Here is a 25,331-nt window from a genome sequence, read left to right on the forward strand (position 1 = left end):
TGGTGTAGCGAAGGGCAATGCAGCTTCCATTTAGTGGGAGCTTTGGAGAAAGGGCGCCTGTGTCTCTTAATTGCCCGCTTCTCCCTTGGGCAGTCGAAGGAGGAAAGGTCCCTTCTCCCACCCCGAGTTAGCGGCCCAAGCTCCATTGGCTCGAAGGACCGGAGGGAGAGGGTGCCTCTGGCCTGGAGAGGGCCTGGCTGAGGGCCGCGGGCCCACGTACAAATTTCCGCCTGCTGTCGACTGCCCTGCTCCCTCCCGACGGTTCTCCAGCCTGCCAGAGCCCTGCCTTCCCTGCTCCCGGAAGACACGGCCTCTCTGCAGCTGGCCGGGGAGGGCATCGGCAAGGGAAGAGGTTTACAAGCTTGCGGGATCATGGAGCTATTTGTCTGAGGTTTTTATGGCCTGCCGGGACGGTGAAATCCAAAACCTGCCCAAGAATCCTGCGCTGCGGGTCTTAATCACTCCCAGACGCGGCGCTTTTATGGGCCATTTAGAGCAAGGGAACCCATAAAACTGCAGGCAAGCAAGAGCCCGGAGCAGGGGAGGAACACGGGGTGTCGCCTCCGGTGGGATGGGGGTGCCCCAAGAGGCCCCTTCCTCGGGGAGGCTGACCTGGTCTCACCACCGAAGAGCTCCCGAGCTGCTCAGGCGGCCTTCAGCTTCAGGCAGGCGGCCGGGGGGACTTTGAAGAGCTCTTTATGGCGAAGGGGGGGGGAGTCGCTCTTTATGAGTCTCTTTTAGTAGGATATTGCACGTCTGCCTTGCATTAGCAGCGGCGGGAGGAGGGAGGGTTCAGCGCCCAGCTAGGCCACAGGCTGCGAGGCTAACCAGGCAAGGAGGGCCTGATCCACGCGAACCTGAGCAGCGCCGGTGCCGGCCGAGTCTTTGGCCTGGCCCTAAAGCAGCGCAAGAGCGGTTCTGCCGAAAGGCTGCAAGGAAGGAACAGCGCGAGGTTCCCGAACGGGCAGCGCAAGGAGGAAACCGAAAATAGCAGCAGGGCCTAGACAAATGTGCGGCCTGGGACCTTTCCTCAGTGCGTCCGGGATCTGCCAGAGCAAGAGCTGAGATTCCGGTGGAGAGGCGAGTTAACGGAGCCTGCTGGGGAAGGAGCGGGAGCAGGGGATCGCAACGGGACCCTCTGAATCGGCCTCAGGAGAAGAAACAACGGCGCGGCTAAAAATAACAAAAATTAAACTAGCGGGTGGGGGGAGCCAATGACTGACCCTTGGGCAACAAGCGGAGTTCCCGGTGCGGCCCTGAAAGGCTGGAGCCAGAGAGGCGTTTCTGTCTGCTTCACTCCCGCACCGATCCCCGATCGAGACAGAGGAAACCGTTGGGAACTGAACCGGATCTCTCCGACGCCAAGCGACTCCTTTGCAAGGTCGGCCGATAGACAGGGCTGGAAGGCTGTCACACAGGGCCCCAGAACAACGGCGTGCCCGTTCCGATACCTCCTGCAAAGAAAGGGAGGGAGAAAGGGGGCTTCGCCGCTGCAGGCTAAGGGCATTAGGAATGGCCTCCGCCACTCCAGCAGAGCTAAAGACGTGGGTCGGGCGGGGACGCGAGCTGCCAAGTCTCAGGGCCTTCCTCCGGGAACGGGACTTGGCGCTGGCCTCACCGAGAGAATTGCGGTCGTTGAGAGACCCGGAGAAGGTAGCCTGTTCCCTGGAAGAGTGGGAGGGAGGGAAGAGGTGCCGATCCGCCGGCTCTCGCGGGACTGTCGGGATAAGCAAAGTCCGCATGGAAGGCGTTACCTGGACGACCGAAGGGGTCTTGTTCCACGCCAGTGCAGTGAACCACGCCAGTGCAGCTTGGAGCTACGAAGCGGTGGTTCCTTCGAGAGCGATGAGGCGGTGGCCTGAGAGTGACGGACGCCTAATGGTCACGGTGGCCTGAAGAACGGCGAGGCGGCGGCCTGAGAAGCGGGGATCCCTTTCCCTTCCCGCCCCCGTTCCCCCGCGCTTCCCCCCCTCAGACTCAGGAACTTTTCTAACACTTCGCATCTGGCTCCTCCTACGCCGTGCCCAGCCGATGGCCCAGCCTGTGCGCCTTTAAGGCTCTAGCGCCCGAGTGGGCTTGGTTGCGACTGTACGGGCTCGCCAACAGCGAGAAGCGCAGAAGACCCGACGGGCGCCCCCCCCACAACAGAGGCGGCCCAGAAGGGGGATGGGCGGGGGCATTGTGCCACTCTGAAGGCCTAGGCCGGTGTCGAGGGCCGCTTAGCACCATCCAGGGCTAACGCGCCTGGTTTCTTGAGGCCCGAGGGCAGCCTCGTAATGACCCGCAGGGGGTGCTGAATCCTCGCCTGGCCCGCTCTGGCGCTTGGGACAAGCCGGGGCCTTTCCTTCCCCCTTCCCTCCCTCCGTACCCCGGCAATGACATCCGCGAAGGAAGCGAAGGCTGTTCCCGCGCTGCCGCAGCCGGGGGCAGCAGAAGAGAGTCGCCGGAGCCCCCTGGATCACCTCCCTCCCCCTGCCAATTCCAGCAAACCTCTCACACCCTTTAGCATCGAAGACATTCTCAGCAAACCTTCCGGGCACAAAGCCCCTGCCGCCCGCCTGCTGGAAAAGGTTGCCGGCTCAGCTGGAACCCCGCGGAACGGTGTGCCAGCTCCCGACTCTCCACTCTGCGCCCTGGAAGAGCTGGCTAGCAAGACGTTCCAGGGGCTGGAACTCAACGTGCTTCAGGCGGCTGAAGGTAAGGGCGGTTGGCGACCGGAAGGAGGTGGGCAGAACCGGAGGGGCCAGGCCGCTAGTTCCGCTCCCTGCTTGCTCTGCGGGAATCTGGGGGTCACTTGCTTGCAAAGGGGTTGAGAGCGTGAAGGAAGCAGGGCTACTTCCACCTTGCAGTGCCCTGGAATACCCCATCGCGGCAGCGCTGAGTGTGGAGAAGAAGCGTAGGGTTCTCGCCCGTCGCCCCACTAATGATTTGTGGCCGCAGAATTTCTCCCACGCCACAATCCACAAAAACAGCCCGGGTGGCGCCTTCATTCCTGCTCTAAGCCCAGCTGGTAGCCCGGGAATTTCCTCGTTCGACTGAACCCCAGAAGCTCTGCCTGCTCCGACGATATTCCGCTCCAAACTTCCCAGGGGAGCTCCGCGGGTGGCGGGCCGGCAGCAAAGCGCTGTCGCAATTGTTTCCGAGCTCCTACCGGGCCGTTTTCTCCGCTCCCGCTGGGCGACCAAAAACAGGCGTGTTAAGGTCCAATCTTAGCGGGAGTATCCGATAATCCAAGCCGCCGAACTCAGATGCAAGTCCCGCTATGCACTGAAGCTGGCCTCCCTTGCTTCCCACGGCCACCCCCTTCCGATCCTCCGCCCGGCGTCTTCAAGAACCCCAATTCTTTGTTACCACATCCAGGGAATGCTTGGAACTTGAAGGCCTAGCGATCCACACCCAGCTCAACAAATCCGTCCGGTATCAACCGGTCCTTCCCACTCGGTGGGAAACTTTTAGCCAGAATCTGCATCCACTGTTTATAATCTTTTTGTTTCCCAAAACAATTTTCCATCTGAATCTCAGTTTTAAAATGTTTATTTAAATTGTCTATCCTGACTGTATTTTTTTAAAAAAACCTGATGTTGGTTTCATTTAAAATCATCATCGCAATTATTTTAATAATAAATATTTGGTATTTTAATTTAATAACTAATATTTCAGAACTTTTGGAAATGGTCGATATACAATTTAAGATAATAAAACAAAATAATTAACAGCACCGTGCTCAGAATTTGGGCAGTCAAATTGAAAGATTTCTCCCTGCAAAATCTCCTTCCCAAAATGAAATTGCAACTGTGAGCTACATGAGATTACTGAAGAGTAACTATAATTATTATAATCATAATATTATTATTATATACAAGTACAATTATATTTTATTACATTTTTGCACCAATGCAGTTTACAATTTTTTATTATGGTCTTATTTTATTATATATTAAAATATAATACACAAACACATCTAATCTTAAGAATTTATTACACATCATTATTTATCTTAAATTGTTTTCCCTTTTTCTATCAGAATTTTTTAGCCATTTCAAGAAACCCTTATTTCCGTACTAAAACAAGGAATATTTTACACTCCTCTTCTTCCCTGCTCTGCTTTTATAATTATTTAGCCTTCGGCTATTTTTTTCAAAAGTGCAAATTGAAAAATGCCTCCCAAATTAATTCCTGCGCTCAGTTTTGTTGAAAAAGGGGCAGGCAAGGTCAGCTGATTTGCGCTTCTTTTCATCAATCAAATCAGTTGATTGCTTTAATTTCAGGCTTATTGTAAAGATCTTTGTTTTTTCATTAGGCGCTACTGAAACGCAGTCTTGGACGGTGTTTCTGCATTTCTTCTACCTAGAAATGGCTAGAAACTAGAAGGCACAAAAAACAACTTCTATTAGTGGAGAATCCAACATTTCAGACACGGGTCAGGAGGTTGAGAAAAATTCGGCAGGAGAGGCCAGCCCTTCCAGTCCTTTATGTTCAGAGCAAGTGCGGGATTCGCAAAACAAGGAAATCAGAGAGAGCAAATCGCTGCCGGTCGGTCTGAATCCTGCTTTGAAATTTTGGAGAGCGTTTTGTCATATTCTACAATCAATTTCTCTAGGCGTTCTTAACACATCCAGGACAGGCTTAACCCCTGCGGACCCCTAACTCCGCACTCCGGGCTAACCCCCCTTTTTCTGCCCCTCCCGGCTGGAGGATCGGGTTCTGAGGGACCGGCGACAAAAACATTTGCCCGGCGGGGGCGGAGGGACCCTGCCAAGCTGTAAGGCCTGGGACGGCTTTGATCCCTTCCTCTGAAAGGTGGGAGAGATCAGTGGATAGATTCAAGGGATTCTCGCCAGGTCCGCTTCCGAAGGAGCTGCTGCCTTCTACGAACGCCTGTGCCTGCCCGAGGTTTTCACCCGAGGCCTTCGAGTCCCTGCCAGGAAGGGGAGGCTGCAATTAAGACATGAATTTCCGCGGGGGGGGGCGGGGGCGGGCAAGAGCCTCTTCGCCCTCCTCCCCAAACCAAAGACAAGGATTACCCTTCCTTTTCGGGCCTAGGTTTGGCTCCAAATGTTCGCATCGAGATCGCTCCCGCCATGCAATATCGGAGGAGATGCGCGGAAGGGGCCTTTCCTGCGCTCCCGAAAAGGGGTTTCGTTTTGAAACAGGAAAGAATTGTAGTCTTCAGTGGGGTGCTTTGCAGACGGGAGCGGGCTCCGGAGAGGCGCACCAGGGACCTTCTTTCCCTTTCTCCTGACGCCCGAAGGCCTCCACACCAGGAGCGCAGGAGTGCTGTGATGGTGCTTTTTCTTTCTTGCCCAGGTGCCCCCCCCCACAGTTACATACACAACAGGAGGGTGACTTTCGCTCCGGGAGACGATGCCCGCAGTGGCCCGGGCTTGGTTTGGACGGAGGAGGAGGAGGGAGGGGGAGGAGAGGCAGCTGGTCTGGGCACTCCAGCGCCCTTCTGAGTCCCCGCTCGGCTTGCCTTGGCCCTGGCGCGGCCGAGAGCGCGGGCAAATTGACCAGTCAGCCGGCCTAGTAACCTGACACAACGACGACTTCTTCTTGCCTTTCATGCAGGCCGGGACCAGTTTGGCGCCTTCGGGCCGCGCCCTCCGTCCAAAAAGCGGCGCAAGTCGCGCACGGCCTTCACCAACCACCAGATCTACGAGCTGGAGAAGCGCTTCCTCTACCAGAAGTATCTGTCTCCCGCCGACCGAGACCACATCGCGGCGCAGCTGGGTCTGAGCAACGCGCAGGTGATCACCTGGTTCCAGAACCGCCGCGCCAAACTGAAACGAGACCTGGAGGAGATGAAGGCCGACGTGGAATCGCTAAAGAAGTTGCCCCCCGCAGCCCTGAAGAAGCTGGCCAGCATGCCCGAGCTGGAGCCCCCGGGAGTCTCCGGACCTGCTCGAGCCCGCGGGGGCAACCTCTCCCGGACGTCGCCCCCGCCCTCACCCAGCGCCTCACGTCACACCACGGACCCTTTCTCCGACGGCGAAGAAGAGGAGGAGGAGGAGGAAGAGATCGACGTGGGAGACTGAGGGCCGGTGAGGGGGCGATACGGGAGGGAGAATTGCCCCCTCCAGCTGCCGCCTTCCCCCTTCTTGCCTCTGAATAGCAAGGCCGCTTGAGGAGTACAAGACTGGGCTACAAAACCGTTCCTATCGCCCGTGCCTCCCCCGGACTGCATCTGGCCCTCCTGGATTCCCGCAGCCTCGTCCCCCAACCGCCATGCAAGGCACCTTAAGCGCTCCTCCCATTCCTGATCCGCAATTCCGCATGTGCTGAACGATCGCCAGGCTCCCCTCCCCGCAATCGTCCCTCCCGCTCTCCTCCCCGGCCCCTTTTTTTGGGGGGGGAGGTTTTGGTGCAATTTTTAAAAGTTTAATTTTATTGTTGTTGTTATTGTTATTATTTTTCCAGCGCCCCATTGCCCCTATGGCCTCGGCTATTTTATTTGTGAGTTCGTGTCCTTCCTTGGGTGAGGCGCCACTGGGGCACCTGCGGAGCAGGAGAGCGGGTGACATGCAGCAGATGGCGGGCCGAGCTAGAGTAGCCGCTCGCGTCCTTTCGGAGCCGTGGTGAGGCTCGAGAGATCTGAAGCCGGCATCGCTGGGCCTGCAACCTGGCCTACCGAGACCGCCATGAGACCCCTCCAGGAACTGATGGCAACCCGGCCTTCTGCACCTCCGCCGCTGCTTCTCCCCCATTTTTCGGTCGCGTGTGCTTGTACATATTTGGAATAAAAGGACGTACTTGATGCCAAACCCGCTTCCAGCATTTGTGTGCTGACGGGGGAAGTCCGGGGGGGGGGAGCCGAAAAACTAGTTAAAGTTGAGGTGCTACAAGAGTCGTAGAAATGGCAGAGGCCAGAAGCACGCCGTTGGGGAGTGGCTGGGGGATAGGGGCCCGACTCTTTCTTGGTGTTGGTAGAGGAAAGGTCTGGAATCTCGTCTGACTCAGCTGGACGGGCTCAAAGCCATCGGAGAGAAGGTCTCGGAGATCTTTGCGATCTCAGGGTTGGCCTGGATCCCTGCTGGGGGTTTGCAGGCAGAAAGCCGTTCGAACTGAAGCAGCCTCGGAGGAAGCCAAACGACCGGGGCGGGGAGGGCTCCCTAATGAAGAAAAATGGAGCAGAGCCGAGGCCCCGACAGAAGCTGAGCGGGCGGGGCTCCTCTCCCGCTCCTCCCCGCAGCGCCTTCACCCAGAACAATTCAATTAGCCGCTGGGAGCCGCTTCTGCCATCTGCTCTGCCGGTGAAAGAGAGCAAGCCTGCCCCACCAAAGGACGGAGCAGGCAGGGAGCGACGACCCAAATTGCTGGTGGACTCCCCCAGGAGAGGTGGGGTCGTGAACTAGACGCTCGGCAACCTGAGGTGCCACAAGCCGGGAGCCAGGCAGCCTCAACCCCGGAACGCACGATCCTACTCCGCGAAGGCAAGCCCCAAAGGTCCGCTGGTTCGCCCCACTTGTTCCCCTCCACAACTGGATCGCCAAGGACCCCGCGGGGCTTCGGGACCGGCGGCGTTTGCGAGGGGGGAGGCTGGATGGGACGGGCTTCCGGCAAGTCAGGGCTAGACAGCGGAGATGAGGGTGGGGGAGCTGCGGCACCCGTGCTCGTGACCTGGCTGGCAGAAGGGCTGCACTGGAAGCCCCATTCCCCCGTTTCCCACGGAGGGTTGCCAGAGGGGGTCGGCTGAAATCGAAAGGAATGCCTGGAGGGGAGGGCTGGAGGAACGGCTAAGCTGACTCAAAACCAAACCCCGCCACCGCCAGCAGGCAGCTCCCTGGTTCTCGTCGTCCCAAAGCAGGAGGCCCAGCGGCGAGGAGAATCCCCAGGGAAAAGCAGCGGAAGCCTTTCTGGGCAACCCTCCGCCAGAAGGACAGGGGCAGGCGAGGGTCGGCTTCCAAACGCCGGATTTCCTGAAGAAAAAGTCCGGCACAAGCAGCCGGAGCGGAACTCCTCCCTTCCTGGGAGAGGGAAGACCGCGGCGAAACAAAGCGAGGCCGGACGACGAGCAAGAGAATTGGGGGGTGGGGATGGGGGTGGGGTGGGATGGGATGGGATGGGGGCTTCCCTTCATCTGGAAGGCCCGCACCAACGGCTCGGTTCGCCTGTCCAGACAATCGACCCGCTCAGAGAGGTTGCAAAGCTAGAAGGCAGGCAAAGTCGCTTGCTCAGTCTGGATCACGAAAAAATAGAAATAGCAAAGCTGAATAGTCTGAAATAATTCGAATTGTACGGCCAAGGGAAGCGCCCCGTTTCTCTACCCAGAACTGCCGGGGGAGAATCTGCACAAGCCAGACACAAAGGGAGGCCCGGGCCGCCTCTTCTTCGAGGCGGCTGCCTGGCCTTCCTCGACCTTCAGGGCGCCTGGGGACAGCACATCAGCAGCCCGGGGTCCTCCGGCCAGGAGTCTTCTTCCGGCTGCGAGGTGGGGGTTGTGGAGCAGGGTCGAGGCCCTCGGATGCTTATGGAAGCCCCAGAAGAAGAGCGAGGCAGAGCAGTGTGGAGAGACCACCTGCCAAAAACTAGAGGAGCTCAACGGGGCAAGTGGGGAGGGAGAAGCCTTTAGGCGTCTCTTTGTTCCACAATGGTTTCGCCCTCAGCAGAAACAAAACGTTCCTCCTTGCAGTCTCCCTGCAAGTAAATGATGTTCATTGAACAGGAATGAGTCTGGCATACACGTGCACGTAGGCATCTGTCCAGGTGCCCTTCCTTTTCCTTAAGGAGGAAGCTTGTCTGAGTCAAGGATGCAAATGGCGTGTGTGTGTGTGTGTGTGTGTGTGTGTGTGTGTGTGTGTATGGGGTGAGGGTGGGAGTGCAGCCTTCTTGTGGAACTGCTGGAATGTGGAATGGCGGGACAGCGGTGGGTCTCTGGCAAGTCTTTAGTTGGCTAACAAAGGCACAGAGGCAAAAGCAGGCTAGAAAAAGCTAAATGCTTAAACAAAGATAAAATACTAGAATGGGCTCCTGTGTCCTTCTGCAATGAGAAGGAGATGGATTTTCACAAATTCTCAGAGGGCCAAGCATAACTTCCCAGAGTGTGTGGATGTTCCCTGACCTGGACATCTCACAGGGAAAGGAAAATGGACAGCTTTGGGGAGTGGGCTCCCTTCTCAATTTGGATCCCTCAGACAGTGAAGCCCTAAGTCACAGGGAGGGGGGAGTTGACTTTAAAGTTTTCTATGCAGAGTTAGCCTGGTTAACCAGCTAAGAGCAGCATTTTGCATAACTTGCAACTTCCGGCTGGCAATATCAACAGGATACTTGGAGGGCATGAGGAATCAAATGAGTTTAGGAAGGGCTGCAGCCTGGTGAAAGAGGGCAAAATCTTCTCTGAGTGGCTACAGAGAAGGATGGTGCCCAAATTCCAGGCCTTCTTTCAAGAAGGAGTCTGAAGGCCTCTGAAATCAAGGCCACCTGTTTCTCTACATCCACAATAGAATTTCTCTACATCCACAATAGAAGTTCATTGGGCATTCCAAGGAATTAACTCTTTCACTGGATGGGAGCCCCATTCCAAAACTCCAGGAACCTCTGCCAGTTGATACAGATGTTGAAGAGCACCGGAACCAGGTGGGTCCCAAGGGGGACTGGGGGCCAAAAAGGAGCCTGTCACCCTGGATGCTACCTAGACTTAGCCTGGCATTAAGGGCTGCTTAGACATCTGCACAGCAAGACTCCCAGATGGCCAGAATGCCCTCAGTAATGGCATCCCAAACAGGAGTAAAGCCCTACAAAAACAAGAGGTCCCCAGATAGGCACCCCAGGAAGGCAGCTACACTTCACCTGATGTGTGATCCTTAATATGGTCTAGCAAGGGAGGTGGGACTGTGAAGGAGTTAGGGACCCAAAGTCACCCCGGAAGGAAGGGGGATTGTTGCAGGGAGAGACCCACATTAGTCTGCAATGGCCAATGAAGGACGAGGGTATCTTTTCTAAGGGTTACATTTTGTTGAGAAGCTTTGCATTTGGGCAGCAACAGCATTTCTGTTGGGTCTGACCCTTGTCTCCCCAATCCAGGCCCAGCTCACAGCTATCCGGAGTCTTTCCTCAGGAGGGGCCCTTGGCATCCCTTGCGGGATGCTTCCTTGATGCTGTGATAAACGGTACAGGAGGCCTTGTCCTCGATGGAGGAGCTGGGTTGGCTGAAGCACACCCATTGTTTCACCAAATCTGATCTGGTCACATGACTGATACTAATCCCTTTGTATCAGCTTAAGCAGGTGATGGAGGAGTGAACTGGAAAAAAATCAAACTGACCTGTCTGATAGGGGCAAAAATATAAGTGCTTGGTTTAAGACTGGAAACCTTTTATGGATTTTTTTACTAAAAGTGAAATGATCATTTGTAGATTCAATGACTGAAAAATATGAGAATTGAATAAAGGGCTGAAGGAGTTTTTGGAACTATTAAGAAGGAGGGGAGATGGTGGGTTTGTTAATGTTTGTTGAAAAGAATGTCAGAAGTCTACTTCAGCCTTTTAAAATCACTTTTTCGTTTTTCTTGCATCATCATTTTTCTTTCTTTTTTCCTTCTCTATTCTGTTCATGAGATTTGTTTTTACCTATGGAAAAAAAAACTTCAATAACTTTTTTTAAAAGAAGGAATGAAGTGGAAAAATCTTGAACTAAATACAATAAGAACAGGCAAGTAAATAGAGTTGGAAGGAACCTCTTCTAATCCAATCCCCTGCTCAAGCAGGAAACCATTTCGGACAAGTGGCTGTCCCATCTCTTTTTAAAAAGCCTCCAGTGTTGGAGCACCCACAACTTCTGGAAGCAAGCCGTTCCACAGATCCATTGTTGTCACTGTCAGGAAATTTCTCCTTAATTTTAGGTTCGTTCGATATCTCTTTAATAAGCATCTATCCATTATTTTTGTTCAGCCCTCAGCTGCTTTGGAGAAGCTCTTCTCTGTGACAGCTCCTCATATATGGGAAGGCTGCTATCGTGTCACCCCTCTTGTGACGTAAAAGGGTTGTCAGAATTGGAGGAGGAAGGAAATCTCCCCGTCAACAGAATCCTCGTTCGAAGGGACGTTGGAGGTCTTCTGGTTCATCCTCAGATGAAGGGTGTCCAACCTCTGTCTGAAATCCTCTAGAACGCCCCCTGGCCGCCCCCACAATCCACAAGTTGGGCTGTTCTGCCGTTTAAGTGATCTTAGGCCAGAAATGCCTCCTGGAAGGACTAGGCTTCCATCGGCTGGTCCTTGCTCAACCCTCAGGCACGCGGACAAGAAATCCATTGCCTCTGCCCTACGGCAGCTCTAAACATTGGAAAGCTGCTACCAGGATCCGGACCTCTCTTGGAGCGCCCGTGTAGAGGGAGGCCCTGCTGGGCCCACAGAAAGGAGCTCCCTGGTGAGCGTGCAACCCAGAGCCTCCCGGGTCGAGGGCAAGGGCGCTTCGGAAGGAGAAGCCTTCGCGAAGAAGAGCGGTCGCCCGCCCAGTTCCTGCCAAGTGGGAGACCCGCGCCTTACTTGACCACGAGGGGCGAACAAGGGAGACACCCCCCCCAGCGGCCTCCTCTTCTCTGGCCGTTGTAAGAGCATAAGGCTGTCGAGGACCCGGCGGCGAGGGTGAAGCGTGTAGTGAACCGGCGAGGGTGAATCTGCGAGTGCTGTCCGACTAAAAGAAAGCCCAACGCAGACATTTAGTCGTTGCTGTGCCTCCCGGGACCTTAACACCACCCTCGGGCAGAAAACTGACGGGCAGCTCGGAAGACGAGCTGGAAGAGCGAAGCCCTCTGTCCGCCGCGGCCGAAATGCTCCTGGTCCGCAGTGCCTTTCCCCAACGCCCGAGTGAGCCAGTGTCCCGGAAAGGCGCCCTCCGCAAGAGCCCTGGGGTGGGAGTGAAGGGCGCGGGCACCGCTGCCTTCAACGTTGGGGAACCGGCCGCCTCGGGGGGCCTCGGAAGGGCGTCCGGTCAGCAGTGTGACAGTCGCTCGAGCGGCATCGGCGGGGGTGGGGGAGAACACCCCATCGGCTGCCGACCGAACCGCCCCGCGGCTCCGCTCTCAGCCCGGCTCCTTGTCCAATTTTCCGCTTGATTAGCTGTCTGGCTGCTTCCTGACACCCTCCGTGGTTGGTATTAATTTCCTCTAACTGGTGATTAATTACTCTTCCCGTGCCTCCTCCGTCATGTGCATTTTAATCCAATTCTCTTGGTAGCCGGAGAGTGGCAGGGAGAGTCTCCAGCCCCCTCACCTGGCGACTCCCGGGAAGCACGACCCAACTACACTTACCTCCATGGGGGCACCTTCTTTCTCCCCCTCCTCCCTGCCTGATGCTCCCTAGGGGCAGCAGAGGGAGGATGCCCCCCCCACCGTAGTGAAGTAGATGAAATAAATAGAAGGCTGCCCTCCCCCATCTTTTGAGGGGATCAGGCCCAACGCATCAAGCCCTGGCTGACACCTCCCCCCCGCCCCCCCCCAAGGAGCCCATCTGAGCCAGAGAAGCTGCCTCACCTGCCACAGCCAAGGCAGCCCTACCTAGGGAATTGCCGCCTAGGGAAGCCCAACCTTCCCTTCTCCATCTGCCCTCCTGAAAGGCCAGTTTTGCCCAACCTCAGAAATAATCCCAGGTAGGTCAGAGATTGATGATGCCCCATTCTCTAAAGATGGATGATGCCCTGTTCTCCAAAGTGGCCAGCCTTGCAGGCCTCAACTGCCACAAAGCCTTTGCTTTCATCATTTCCCACTCTTCCTTGGAAGGAAGGTGCCCAATGATCCTTGCAATAAATGGGGTTCTCCTCCTCCAAGCAGAATCCAGGCAGTTTAGGGTGTCAGCAGTGGGATCAGTGACCTGCTTTGGTCAAGTCTGGCCAGGACGCAGGGGATCCTTTGCATCCCTTCCTCCCTTGAACCAGCCTACACAGGACCAAGTAGAGTAGGGAGAGTTGTGCAGGGTTTAGGTGGTCAACAGGATAGCTTTATGTACCAAGGTTGTTGGTGCATGGTTTAAGTGGTGATTGCTGGCCCCGATGCTCATTTTCCTAGGGAGGCCTGCTGAGAGTTCCAGACAGATTGGCTGGTCAGTCCTTTATCTAAGTGGGATGCAGCAAGTGGGGTGGGAGGGCAGGTAGGAAGGAAGAAGCCAAAGCTAGAATTGTATCTCGACAGTAAATCATGGAAGCCATGGTTGTATCCAGTCTAAGAAAGAGAAGGACCAAGGGTGACATGATAGCAGTCTTCCAATATTTGAGGGGCTGCCAGAGAGGAGGGGGTAAACCTAATCACACCAGGATCAAAAGTAACAGGGGGGAACTTATTAAAGAGAGATCTAACCTAGAACTAAGGAGAAATTTCTTGATGATGAAAACAATTCATCTGGTATCTAGACGCTGTGGGTGCTTCAACACTGTAGATTTCTAAGAAATGAATGGCGGAGGGTCTCCTGCTTGATTAAGGGGTTGGACTACAAGACCAAGGCCCCTTCCAACTCTGTTGTATAGTTACAGTTCCTGCTTCCTGGGCCAAAATAGAATAATTTGACCCAGGTACTCTGCAAGTATGTTGTTACCTATGCATCTGCCTCTTGCCCTGTGCAGCTGCAGCTGAGGCTTCCTCAGGATTTCTTAGAAAGGGGAAGAGACGCTATCTCTTGGGCTTCACCCTTCACTCAAACACACACACACACACACACACAGAGCATGGATTTGGTCTATTTGTCTTTGTGAACAATGAGGCACAGCCACCCACAAGGAATTCCACACCCCCACCCAAGGCCATGTAGAAAAGCCTTGTGTGTGCACATGTGCTTCATGCTCACATTCCCCCCACTTCTCTCTGGATCTACGTGGGCGCTCAGGTGTTTCCCTTCTCCTCAGCTCTTCTAAATAGAAGTCTGGACATAAGATTTCTTTTTAAAGGATATTGTGAGATAAACTGCCATATAAATTTGATATATATAAATAAATTTTTAAAAATTTATTTACAATTTAAAAATAGACTTTAGAAACCTTTACCCATAACCTTGGATTGTCCCAGGTCACTGATTCTACAGCTACTACTCAAGCTGAAAATGTAAATGACCAGGGGATAATAAAGAAATAAAATTCCATCTCCTGAAGTCAGGCCGAACTATCCGATTTCAGCTGAATTGACAGAGAAATATGTTTGCCAATTCCCCCGCACCCACACCGCCTCCCCCAAACGCCATCAGAAACCAGCCATGCAGTAAAGCAAATTGACTAAATACAGACTGAGCATAGTGACAGGGGCTGAATCGGCCTAGTCCAAATCTCACATCGCGGGGGGCCATCAGATAAGAGATTCTGCAGCCTTTAAAACCTCCCTTGCTTAAAACAAAATGGGGAAGCCCTCGTGAAAGGGTTACAAGAGCAATCAAAATCACTTTTCAAAATTCATTAAAAAACCAAAAGGAAATGGCGGAAAGCTTGTCTTCCCCTTCAGGCCACGGGATGAGGTGGCTCAGGGAAGAGACAGAGACCCCGGCCAGTCTGGGTGAGATGGACGACAGTTGTGGAAAAGCAGCTCTGGAAGACCCAGCAACCCCAGCTGGCAAATGACCCCCAAACAGGTCAGGAGCACTTCTGCCAGCCACAGATTTCCCTGCCTCGGTACAGATCCAGCCAACAAAAGGCTGAGGAGCACCAAAGAGAAGGTGTTTCTCTTCTGGTTCTGCCTCTTGTCCCATAGAGAGAAGCCCCGCTTTCCTTCTGTAGGTCAGGCCTCCCAGAGCAGGGCTTGGCCCATTACCCCATGCCCCTGGCCCGCTGCTCTCCCTTGGGGGACTCAAGACCCCAGGCAGCCTCAGTGTTCCCTGGGATGCTGGCCTTCCTTCCCCAGCTGCCTGAAATCCACATCCTGGGAACGGAAATTCAGATACCTGAAACAGAGACCCATGAAATTGGGGGTGGGAAAGGCATGACCCGTGGAGGAGGGGCTGGTGGCAGCAATGGCAGCTGCTGCCGGGTCAAGCGGCAGGACCCTCCTGCTCCCTCAGCAGCACCAAGAGCCTGTGAGGGCTTGACTGCTCCTTTCCAGGCCTGCTGGGGTGCAAATGGTTCCCTGGAAGGCAGCAGCGGTGTGTGGCGGCTCTTTCAGCAAAGGCTCAGCAGCTCCGGAGGGGATTAGCAGGACAACAAGTGTTCCTGGCCCAGTGCCAGGCGCTAGGGGCAGAAAGATTCCCAGGAGGAGAAGCAGCAAGGCTGGCAGGAGGGCTGGCTGAGGTTAGTTCTGCCAGGGAAGAGTGGAGGGTTCACGGCAAGGAAGATTCAGGAGCAACTGACAGTCTCAAACTGACACAGAAGGAGAAAACACAGCCAAACCACAGAGGAGGAAGGTGGTGGGGGCAGGGCAGACACCACCCCGAGGAGCGGGCGTGAAAGAGGAAGCCACACAGAGGCCCAAAGGAGAGGAGAGGAGAGGAGAGGCTGAGGGCAGAACCAGTTCCAAGCACAGGAAGGGCAGACTGTGTCTGGGAAGGGAATGATGGGCCCTGTCACCAGGGGAGGGAGGAAGGAAGGACCAGGTGGGTCCAGCTGTGGCTGAAGGGGGCCCACAGAGACAGCCAGCTTCTGACCAAGCCTGGGGCCAGACAGCCACAGCACATGCTGGGTGGGTGGGTGGGTGAACCAGCACCCTCCACCACAGGGAAACCCTGAAGGGGGAAAAGCCACGTCTTTTCATACGTTTATTGTGAACCATATAAAAATAAGGCAACCAACATCAATTCCTGAGCAGGCTGGGGAGACAGGGCTGGGCAGGTGGGCAAAGGGCCCCCTCAATGAAGGCCAAAGAAAAGTCTTCTCTGAGATGTATGTGAGGAAGGCACCCCAGAGCACAAGAATTTGCGGCTTGGACCCTGCGCTCTGGACTGGCAGCTCCTCATTACAGGAGGGGGCCAAATCTGGAGCAGCCCCGAAAGTAGAGTGGGCCGAGGCAGGCTTCAGAGAAAGGAGATCCTGCTCCCTGGTTTCCTCTGGGGCTGCCTTCAAGAGTCTTCCCCCTCCGCAGCAGGTTCCTTCTAGGAAGGCAGGCAGGGCCCTCCCGCCTGGGCCCCCCAAGGATGTCCATGCAAGCCTTGATGTCTGCCCTCACCCCAGCGCAGTCTTCACGCCCAGGAGAGGCAGTGGGGGGGAGGCTGCCTTGGATGGGGGGCATGGTGGCTTGTGCAGGGTGCTTCAGCTGCAGAATGAACTTACGTCCTTCCACTTCCTCCCCCTGGGAGAAAGGTAAGAGGAAGCCACGGTGAGGGAGGCACCCTGAGAAGGCAGGGCTACCGTCTGGAATGCAACCGCCTCAACACAAAGGGCCCGTTGTCCTCTTCCTTCTCTGTCCTTTCCCTACTGGGCACCACAGATTGCGTGAGGAGAGGACCTGACCAGCGAGCCCCATCCCTCCATGCTTCCATAAAGCAGGGCAGCCTCTCCCCAATGGGGAAAGAAAAGCGCCCGCCAGAGACCTCCTCTCTGCAGCTCCTCTGAGTGCCTCTTTGGCTGCCTGAACCAGCTTGTCAAGCCAGCCAAGAGGAGAAGCCACTGGTCTTGTCCCGTTCCCCCCACACACCCCAAGGTTCCCATCAAGGGAGATTCCACAGCTGCCCCGACATCAATGAGGCCGCCCCCACTTTGGTTCTCTGCCTTCTCATCACCTGGGAGCAGAAATGCTAAGGGCCACATCCGGTTCCTTGGCAGGCAGCCCTCCAACCCGCTACCGGCAGCAGTGGGGGTTGAGACCCCAGGAGGCCCAGGCCCTGGGGACCCAGGTGAATATGTGTATCCAACGCTCCCCCCACCCCCGATTCTGACCTCCACCTCAGAGCTAGAGGAGGGAGGGAGGAGTCACACCTGCAGGGCCACCTTCGGCGGCCTCTTTGTGGCTGTAGTTGACGAAGGCACAAGACTTGCGAGGGAGGCACCGGATGGAATCAATGGGTCCAAACCTGCCCCAAACAAAATAGATGCCAAAGTTGGTCTGCCCTGGTGGCCCCCTTACTTCTACGGGATGCCTCCTGGTCACCAGAAGGTGGGAAGAAGCCACAAGCAGAAGCCCCAAAGAGCAGACCAACTTACGGCTGAAAATAGTGAAGCAGAATTTGCTGGGTGATCTTGGATGCCAGGTTCCCCACCCAGACAGCGAACCACTCCCAGCAAGGGAGTACGTCAGTCACCCCCAGGAACAGGAGGCCCACACGAGGCTCCACTGACCACTGGGTCACTCTACCCTCACCCAATTCCAAAGGGACCCTTGCCTCAAGGGTCTGGGGATCCATCTGATTAGCCAACCTGCTCCTGAGCAGCAGCCATTGCGAGGGCAGTGCCAATACCCCCCCCCAAAAAAGGAAGAAGCATTGGGAGGGGCTTCCTCTGCTTCCTCCCCCAACCCCAGTCATTGGCAGTTTGGGAGGGGCAGCTCTGGAAGGGGTGTGCTGGCAGACTCTGGGCTGGTGAGCCCTCCTGCGCTCTCTGGATTTGGCAGTGGTGATCCACTTCCCTGCCACATCCTAGACCCAGCTGTGTATTTGACTGAGGGTCCCCTGAGTAGCAGAAATGGCCCAGAAGAGAGACGTGCTGGGGGCTGCCCAGTTAAGAGTCTAAGCAGAGTCAGAAGAGGGAGGGGGCTGTTGAGAACCAACAGCTGAATGGACACAGAGAGATTCTGCCTGGTGGTAAATCAACATTAACATGCTTAGACCCTGTCCGAATGTTTGGCTGTAATTTTGTTATTTTAGATTCGCTTTTCAAGAGAGCCTGTGTCCCCCACAAGCTGAGCCTGGCCTGCTGGGGCTGCCACCTCTGCTCATGTGCAGGAAGAAACCCAAATGTTCCGGTAAGATGCTTCCTCCCCCTTCCCAGGGCTTCCTGCTCCTCACCTGACTGGGGCCTTTGCAGCCAGAGGTGCCAGCAGGGTGGTGGGAACGGCCTGGGCACTGCTGTTTGGCCACCACTGACCCCCTGGCTGCTTTCCTTGACCGGCAGGGAGAAAAAGAATGATGGGTGAGGGCCAGCAATGGTTTGGTCTCTGCACACCCGCCAGGCAGCCATTGTCCACCCTGTGCCCATCATCAGCATACTTTTAAACCAGTGGTCACCAACTGGTGGTCCTTGGACCACTGGTGGTCCACAGAAAAATTATTTGCATTTATTATATTGCAGTAAATCAGGGGTCCTCAAACTATGGCCCCTGGGCCAGATACATGCAATGAACATTTGTGTTGCTGTAGAGGGTCTTCCCCCTTCGGGGTCTTTTTGTGTGGATCGGAAGGGGACAGAAATTCCAACTCGGGGTCTGTTTCAGCCTCCTGATGTGGGGCTTTGGGCGAAGGATGGAGGGAAGTGCCGCTGGTGGCGAAGAGCTGGAGGATCTTGTTCCAGTAGGACTGCATCATGGCCTGGAATTGGCTGCCATCTCAGCCCACTGATCCTCCAAGCACCGGTAGCTGGCCTTGCACCCCCACAGATCTTTCCTCTGCTTGGAAAGCCTATGCTAGTAGTCTTCACTAAGGTGTTTCTGCTGAGCCTCCTTCCCTGTCAGATCCAATTTGAACTGAGGCAGCTGTTTTGCCAACTGCTTCTCGTGGTGGCTACTTAGCTCCAGCAACTGCTTCCTGTTCGGGCCGTAAGGAGCCCCGGCATGGGACTTTCCAAAGCACATCCCAGACAGAGCCCACTTCTCCCTCAGGCACCCCTGGGGCTCAGGGTTGGAAGCAGAAACTGGCCCCTTCCTCTCCCCTAAGATCCATTCACCTGACGCTGTGCCCAAAGCCTCCGAGGCCAGGGACTGGGAAAGGGCGTGGGAACCCAGCGTTTTCTTTCCCCCAAGGACCCAGATGTGGAGGCTCGGGAGACCCCTGGCTGTGCAACGAGACTTGCTGGGCATCTGATGCCCATCACTCTCCCTCAGTCCTACCTCCAGCATGAGGTCCTCGTGAAAAGAAATGACAAATGGCAGCACCAGGGCACTGATTCCTCTGCAAAAGGAAGGAGGACAAACGCTCCACGTGCTCAGGGTCAAACCCAGCTTCATGTGGATTTGGTCCAGCTGCCTTCTGTGCTGGCTGGCCACCCAGGGAGCCTCCATGCCACCGGCCACTGCCCTTGGCCATGTGGGACAGGGACAGGGCTGCTGCTGCCGGCACAAAATGAAGCCTCTCAGGAGGGGTGGCAGAGCACTCGAGACGCTCTTGCATTCAATCCTAGCAAGCAAAGCATTTCCCCCATTGCCAGAAGAGGGCCAGCACCCCCATTTTCTCTTTCAGCAAGCAGCCCACTTCCAATGGGATGCAAGCCTCCTCTCAAAGGCCCAGCCCCTCTGACATACCCCCACCCCCTGCAAAAGGCCCGGCCAGCGACCGACATGCTCCATTCAAAGGACCAACAGGGATGGAAACATGAAACAGAAGAGATACTGCAGGGTGGCAGGAAAGGGAGGCCAGCTTTGGAAAACAGAAAGGTTCCTTCAGATGGCCAATAGGGCTCTGCGGTCCCTTCTGACCTTCGTGACCTTGTTTCTCCAGGACTGCCTACCCCTCAGAACTTCTGCCATCCTCAGCCTGTCTCATCCGTGAGAGATCCAGCCGCCTCGTTTTCGGTCACCCTCTTTGTTGGTTGCCCTCATCTTTTGTGACTCTTCCCTGTTGCTCTCTGGAGGGAAGCCATGTGAGGTGAGGTGTCTTTGCCGCTTCAGAGTCCAGCTTGCCCTTCCAGCGGTTCTGTGGCCCGCAAAATCTTGAGCCTTATCTCAGCAGGACGGGAGATGAACGCCCATCAGCCCTTAGCACTGCCCCTTTCTCATACTGGAATAAAAATTGATCTTTTCCAATCCCTTGACCGCTGTATAATTGCTCACAAACTGTAACAGGATTTAACCAGGTTATGCTGCAAAGTTTGAAACTGTTTGGCCAATTCATGAACTCCTACAGCTCTGCCACCAGCAATATTCTCCAGGCCCATTTCCAGAATGTCTGGGCCTAGTCTGGATATCACATATTCCTAGGTCCCCTAGATTTGGGGAGAGGCTTTGTTGTATCATTCTTCACAATCTGAGCTACAGTCAGGACCAGGTCTTGGATTTACTGGCTTTTTCTCTATTTTTGCTAGTCAATTCATGTTGAAGTGCCATTTTTAGGTCGCTAGAAGAAAATATTGGCTACAAGCCTTGAATTTCCTTTGATGAATTTTCTCCTCTCTCTTGTTTTGCACAAGGCCGAAATTCCTTTTCTTCCAGATATGATTATATGTCTAACTTAAGCATTTCACTCTCCCAGATGTCACAAAGTGTTCCAAATCACCGTAGAAATGTTCACCCTCCATGTCCTCTGCATCTGGGATGGAAGCACAGGAGCGGCCTGGACTCAAACGAAGATGCTCGTCTCCTTTGGAGGGATGTGTTGAAGTACTAAGTTTGTCAACAATAACAGCCAGCCCATTTCTTCTGTAATGTTCTTCGCTGAAGGTCCGAGTCTCTTGTTATGGCGGAGTGGCTCATTCAGGTTATTTCAGTTTTCACTCTTGACCTCTCTGCTCAAGCTTGTGAATTTTCTCTGAGTCAAGGACACGCAGGCAGAAACAGTGTCTCCGCTTCCCCCTCCATAGCAGCTGGGCACCCTCCTGACGTCCATCCAGCCACCCCGAGAGCCCCAGGGCTAGTCCTGCTTGCCCTCCACTTCTCTAAGCTGCCTGCTCATCTTCCAGCATAACGCTGGCAGTGTCCGAGCTGCGCACCTGGCTCGCTGGAGAGGTTTCTGCATCCTTCTCCAGCAGATGGAAGAAACCTGGGGGAAGCAACTTTGTTCTTTCTTTACGGCTGCCTTGAAAGCAAAACGAAGGTGCAGATGAGTGATAAACTAGACAGGGCTGGCGAGGATGCGGAAGAGAAACAGTGCACAATGTCATCCAGAGCAGCCGACAAAGACCTTCAACTTGAAAGGCCTCCTCCTCCTCCTGCCAGGCTTTCTGGCCACTACAAACCTAAGATGCAGGCCTCCATCCAGGTGGGAAGAGGGTAAGATGAGAGGCCCTTCGGGGTTGCTCCTCCTGAATCATCAGGAATGTTCTCCTCCTCCTCTCCCCCAGCCCCCTTTGCTACAGCTTTCCTAGAGGGAGGGAAAGAGGGTGGAAAGCACGCCACTCTAAATCACAGTGCTTAAAGTGCTTTCCCAATAAACAGGGTGCGCTGGCAGCATCCTTAATTTAACAAACTAAATGCATTTTTATTTATCTGCATTTCTTAACACACCAAATGCAGAGTCCCCTTGCAACAGCAAGATGTCTTATTCCCTCCCTGGCTACATCACACAGTCTTATCACTACACCAAAATGCTTACAGCTCCTTTCAGTATTTCCATTTCTGGCTTGCCTCCAGCCCAGAGAGGGGGAAATAATTGTTTCCTGAATTTTGGTCAAACCTTCCCTGTGAGTCTCCATCTCTCCTTTCCAAATGCAGCAGTGCTACCCAAGACCATCTGACTCTGCAGGGCTCCCTTTCTGATATTGCTAGGTCTTCCCTTCTCCAAGGAGCTTCTCCCTCAACCCTCCCTGGCTCCACAAACCACAAATAGAACACCAACCTCCTCCAACAACTCCCTCCATTTCCTAACAGGTCTGCCATTTTATAAACTTCCACCAAAACGTGTGCAGCTAAATCAGGCACATACCAAAGTGCCTTAATCAGGCAAGAAGCTTCCTACACATCACATTCCATAGTTTGCCAAACAGCCAAATCTCTAACCTCAAGACCAGCTGGCCACGCCAGGCATCCTGGTCCCAGCCACCAGCTTCTTAACATGCTTAATCCCCTTTGGACAATCCCCTCCAATCCAGTCATTCAGTTCAAGGGAGATCAGACAGGTCCTTGGGATCCCCTCTGGCATAGCTACCTTTCTCTTGCTCCCATCCCTGGGACACCGATCAGGAGTGGAGAGCAGCCCGCCAGCGCCCCCTCCAGGCCACAGTTCTTCCTTCCCACCTTTTTGGAGAGGTGCCTAGAAGCAGGAAGCAAAGCAGACTCCATCCTTCCTGCAGCTTCAAAGGAACTGACTGGTGTGCTCAGAAATGCTTCCCAAGACAGGAGGGGAGGTTTGAAGCAAAGGAGCAGTTTTAACTGAATTGTGTTAAGGATGACACACATTTTTAAGAAGCAGCACAACCGTTTTCTTAGAAGGTAACTGGATTTCTGTCAGGAAGACTTTGCTGCCACCATCCTCATCATCCTGGCCATTAACAGGGATTTCACCTCACTTGTACACAGCAGGGAAGTAATTATAATGGTTTGTGGAAGACAGGATGAAGACCTAGGTAAGTCTACAGACAGACAGGAGTTGGCATGCGAAAAATAGGAGGCTTAGGGGTTTTTTAATTAGTTGTTTTAATAGATTTTTTAAGGGGAGTTTTAGAGGGGATTTTAAGGGTTGGGAGGGGGGGAGGGATTTGACGGGTAGGGGAGAGAACCCGTCGGGGAGGGATCCAGCCCCTGTGCTTGTTCGCGACATTATTACATCTGGTCTGAAGGCAGGGGGGGAGGGTTCTGTTCCAGGACTAGAGGCTCGTTCAATCTGTACGGTAAGTGGGAGAGGCAGATATGGCGGAGGGGGGGGCCGTATCGAGAGTTGGGAGCACGTGCTCGATGTTTGAAGGCGATCACGTGCTCCGGCCCCTCAGTCCCTACCCGTTCCTCGGGCGGCCATGATCCTCAGAGCTTGGATCTTCGGTTGATGTTATGTAATGCCCGGTCCGTGGCTAATAAAGCTCCCCTGATTTGCGATCTTATTCAGGGGGAGTCCGCGGACTTTATGGGCATTACGGAGACCTGGTTGGGTCCAGAGGGGGGGGTTCCCCTTGTTGAGCTGTGCCCTCCAGGTTTCCGAGCATTTCATCAGCCGAGGGCCCAAGGTAGGGGTGGGGGGGTGGCGGTTGTCATTAAGGAAGATCTAGAGCCGAGGGAGGCCACTGTTCCTCAGATTGCCGGCTGTGAATCCCTCTATGTGAGGTGGGGCCATAGGAATCAGTTGGGCTTGTTGATCGCGTACCTGGCTCCTTGCTGCGTGACCACAGCCCTGCCCGAGCTGTTGGAGGTACTTGCCTCTGTGGCGGTTGAGACCCCCAGACTCATAGTCATGGGGGATTTCAACCTGCCATCAGCTGGCTTGTTATCGACTACAGCTCGGGAGTTCCAGGCTTCCATGACGGCCTTGGACCTGATTCGGGTAAATGATGGCCCCACGCACATGGGGGGAGGCACGCTGGACCTGATTTATATCTCTGGACAGTGGTTAAATGATCTGGAACTAGATGATTTAGTAACAGAACCGATGTCATGGTCCGATCATTTTCTCCTTCGCCTAGACTTCCGAACCGCCATCCACCATCGCAGGGAGACGGAACCTATACGGTGGTTCCGTCCCAGGCGCCTGATGGACCCTGAGAGGTTCCTGACGGAGCTTGGGCCATTCCCTGAGGATCTGGCCCACAGCACGACTGAGGAACTAGTTGCGGCCTGGGAGCGGGCCGTGGCTGGGGCCTTGGACCGTGTCGTGCCTTTGCGACCTCTGACCCGGCGCAGATCTCGTCTGGCCCCTTGGTTCTCCGAGGGGCTGAGGGAGATGAAACGCCGGAGAAGACGTCTAGAGAGCACCTGGAGGTCCAGTCGTTCCGAAGCTGATTGGACACTAGTTAGGTCCTATTCTAGGACCTACCTAGTGGCAATGAGGGAGGCGAGGCGCTCATACGCCTCCACCCTCATTGCGTCGGCAGATAACCGCCCGGCCGCCCTGTTTCGGGTGACCCGCTCCCTCCTTCATCAGGAGGTGCGGGATGACCCGTTGCAGGGACGTGCCGAGGAGTTTAGTGGTTATCTATACGATAAAATCGCTCAGCTCCGGGATGGTCTGGACCGAAATTGGGATGATCCAAGCGAGAGAGAGGAGACACGTCTTGTTGAGTCTGTTTGGGATGAGTTTGACCCTGTGGCTCCCGAGGACGTGGACAGGTTGTTGGGGAGGCTTCACGCCACTACATGTTTACTGGACCCGTGTCCTTCCTGGCTGGTACTGGCCACTCAGGAGGTGACACGAGGCTGGCTCCAGGGGATTATCAACGCTTCTTTGTTGGAAGGGGTTTTCCCTGCCGCCTTGAAAGAGGCGGTGGTGAGACCCCTCCTCAAGAAGCCCTCCCTGGACCCAGCTATTTTGGGTAATTATCGTCCAGTCTCCAACCTTCGCTTTGTTGCGAAGGTTGTAGAGTGCTGTGGCGCGACAGCTACCCCAATACCTGGATGAAGCCGTCTATCTAGACCCGTTCCAGTCTGGCTTCCGACCCGGGTACAGCACGGAGACAGCTTTGGTCGCATTGGTGGATGATCTCTGGAGGGCCAGGGACAGGGGTTATTCCTCTGCCCTGGTCCTATTAGACCTCTCAGCGGCTTTTGATACCATCGACCATGGTATCTTGCTGCGCCGGTTGGGGGGATTGGGAGTGGGAGGCACCGTGTATCGGTGGTTCTCCTCCTATCTCTCTGACCGGTCGCAGATGGTGTTGACAGGGGGGCAGAGGTCGACCGTGAGGGACCTCACTTGTGGGGTGCCGCAGGGGTCGATCCTCTCGCCCCTTCTGTTCAACATCTATATGAAGCCGTTGGGTGAGATCATCAGTGGCTTTGGGGTGAGATACCAGCTGTACGCTGATGACACCCAGCTGTACTTCTCCACCCCAGGCCACCCCAATGAAGCTGTTGAAGTGCTGTCCCGGTGTGTGGAAGCCGTACGGGCCGGGAGGGGGAGAAACAGGCCCAAGCTTAATCCCTCCAAGACGGAGTGGCTGTGGATGCCGGCATCCCGATTCAGTCAGCTGCAGCCGCAGCCGCAGCTGACTGTTGGAGGCGAGTTACTGGCCCCAAAGGATAGGGTGCGCAACTTAGGTGTCCTCCTGGATGATCGGCTGTCGTTTGAAGATCATTTGACGGCCGTCTCCAGGAGGGCCTTCCACCAGGTTCGCCTGGTTCAGCAGTTGCGCCCCTTCCTTGATCGGGATGCCTTGTGCACAGTCACTCATGCGCTCGTTACCTCTCGCTTGGATTATTGTAATGCTCTCTACATGGGGCTCCCCTTGAAGTGCACTCGGAGGCTTCAGTTAGTCCAGAATGCAGCTGCGCGGGTGATAGAGGGAGCTACGCGTAGCTCCCATATAACACCGCTCCTGCGCAGACTGCACTGGCTACCTGTGGCCTTTCGAGTGCACTTTAAGGTTTTGGTTACTACCTTTAAAGCGCTCCATGGCTTAGGGCCTGGGTACTTACGGGACCGCCTGCTGTTACCACATGCCTCCCACCGACCCGTACGCTCTCACAGAGAGGGACTTCTCAGGGTGCCGTCCG

The 25,331-nt window shown here is 54.9% G+C and overlaps 1 protein-coding gene across 2 annotated transcripts; it reads left to right on the forward strand.

Moving 5' to 3' along the window:
- Nucleotides 1–1,760: 1,760 nt before the first annotated feature.
- LOC131202758 (transcription factor LBX2-like) lies at nt 1,761–8,669 on the forward strand. 2 transcript variants are annotated; one of them, XM_058192001.1, is made up of 3 exons: nt 1,761–2,697; nt 5,569–6,041; nt 6,418–8,669. In XM_058192001.1, the coding sequence occupies exons 1-2, from the start codon at nt 2,376–2,378 to the stop codon at nt 6,033–6,035; spliced, it is 789 nt and encodes a 262-aa protein (XP_058047984.1). In that variant the 5' UTR covers nt 1,761–2,375; the 3' UTR covers nt 6,036–6,041; nt 6,418–8,669. The 2 variants fall into 2 exon arrangements, with proteins under 2 accessions (XP_058047984.1, XP_058047985.1); XM_058192002.1 differs by lacking the exon at nt 1,761–2,697 and adding an exon at nt 3,989–5,307.
- Nucleotides 8,670–25,331: the final 16,662 nt, after the last annotated feature.

This window comes from Ahaetulla prasina, chromosome 8 (assembly GCF_028640845.1).
Source record: "Ahaetulla prasina isolate Xishuangbanna chromosome 8, ASM2864084v1, whole genome shotgun sequence".
Taxonomy (NCBI): domain Eukaryota; kingdom Metazoa; phylum Chordata; class Lepidosauria; order Squamata; family Colubridae; genus Ahaetulla; species Ahaetulla prasina.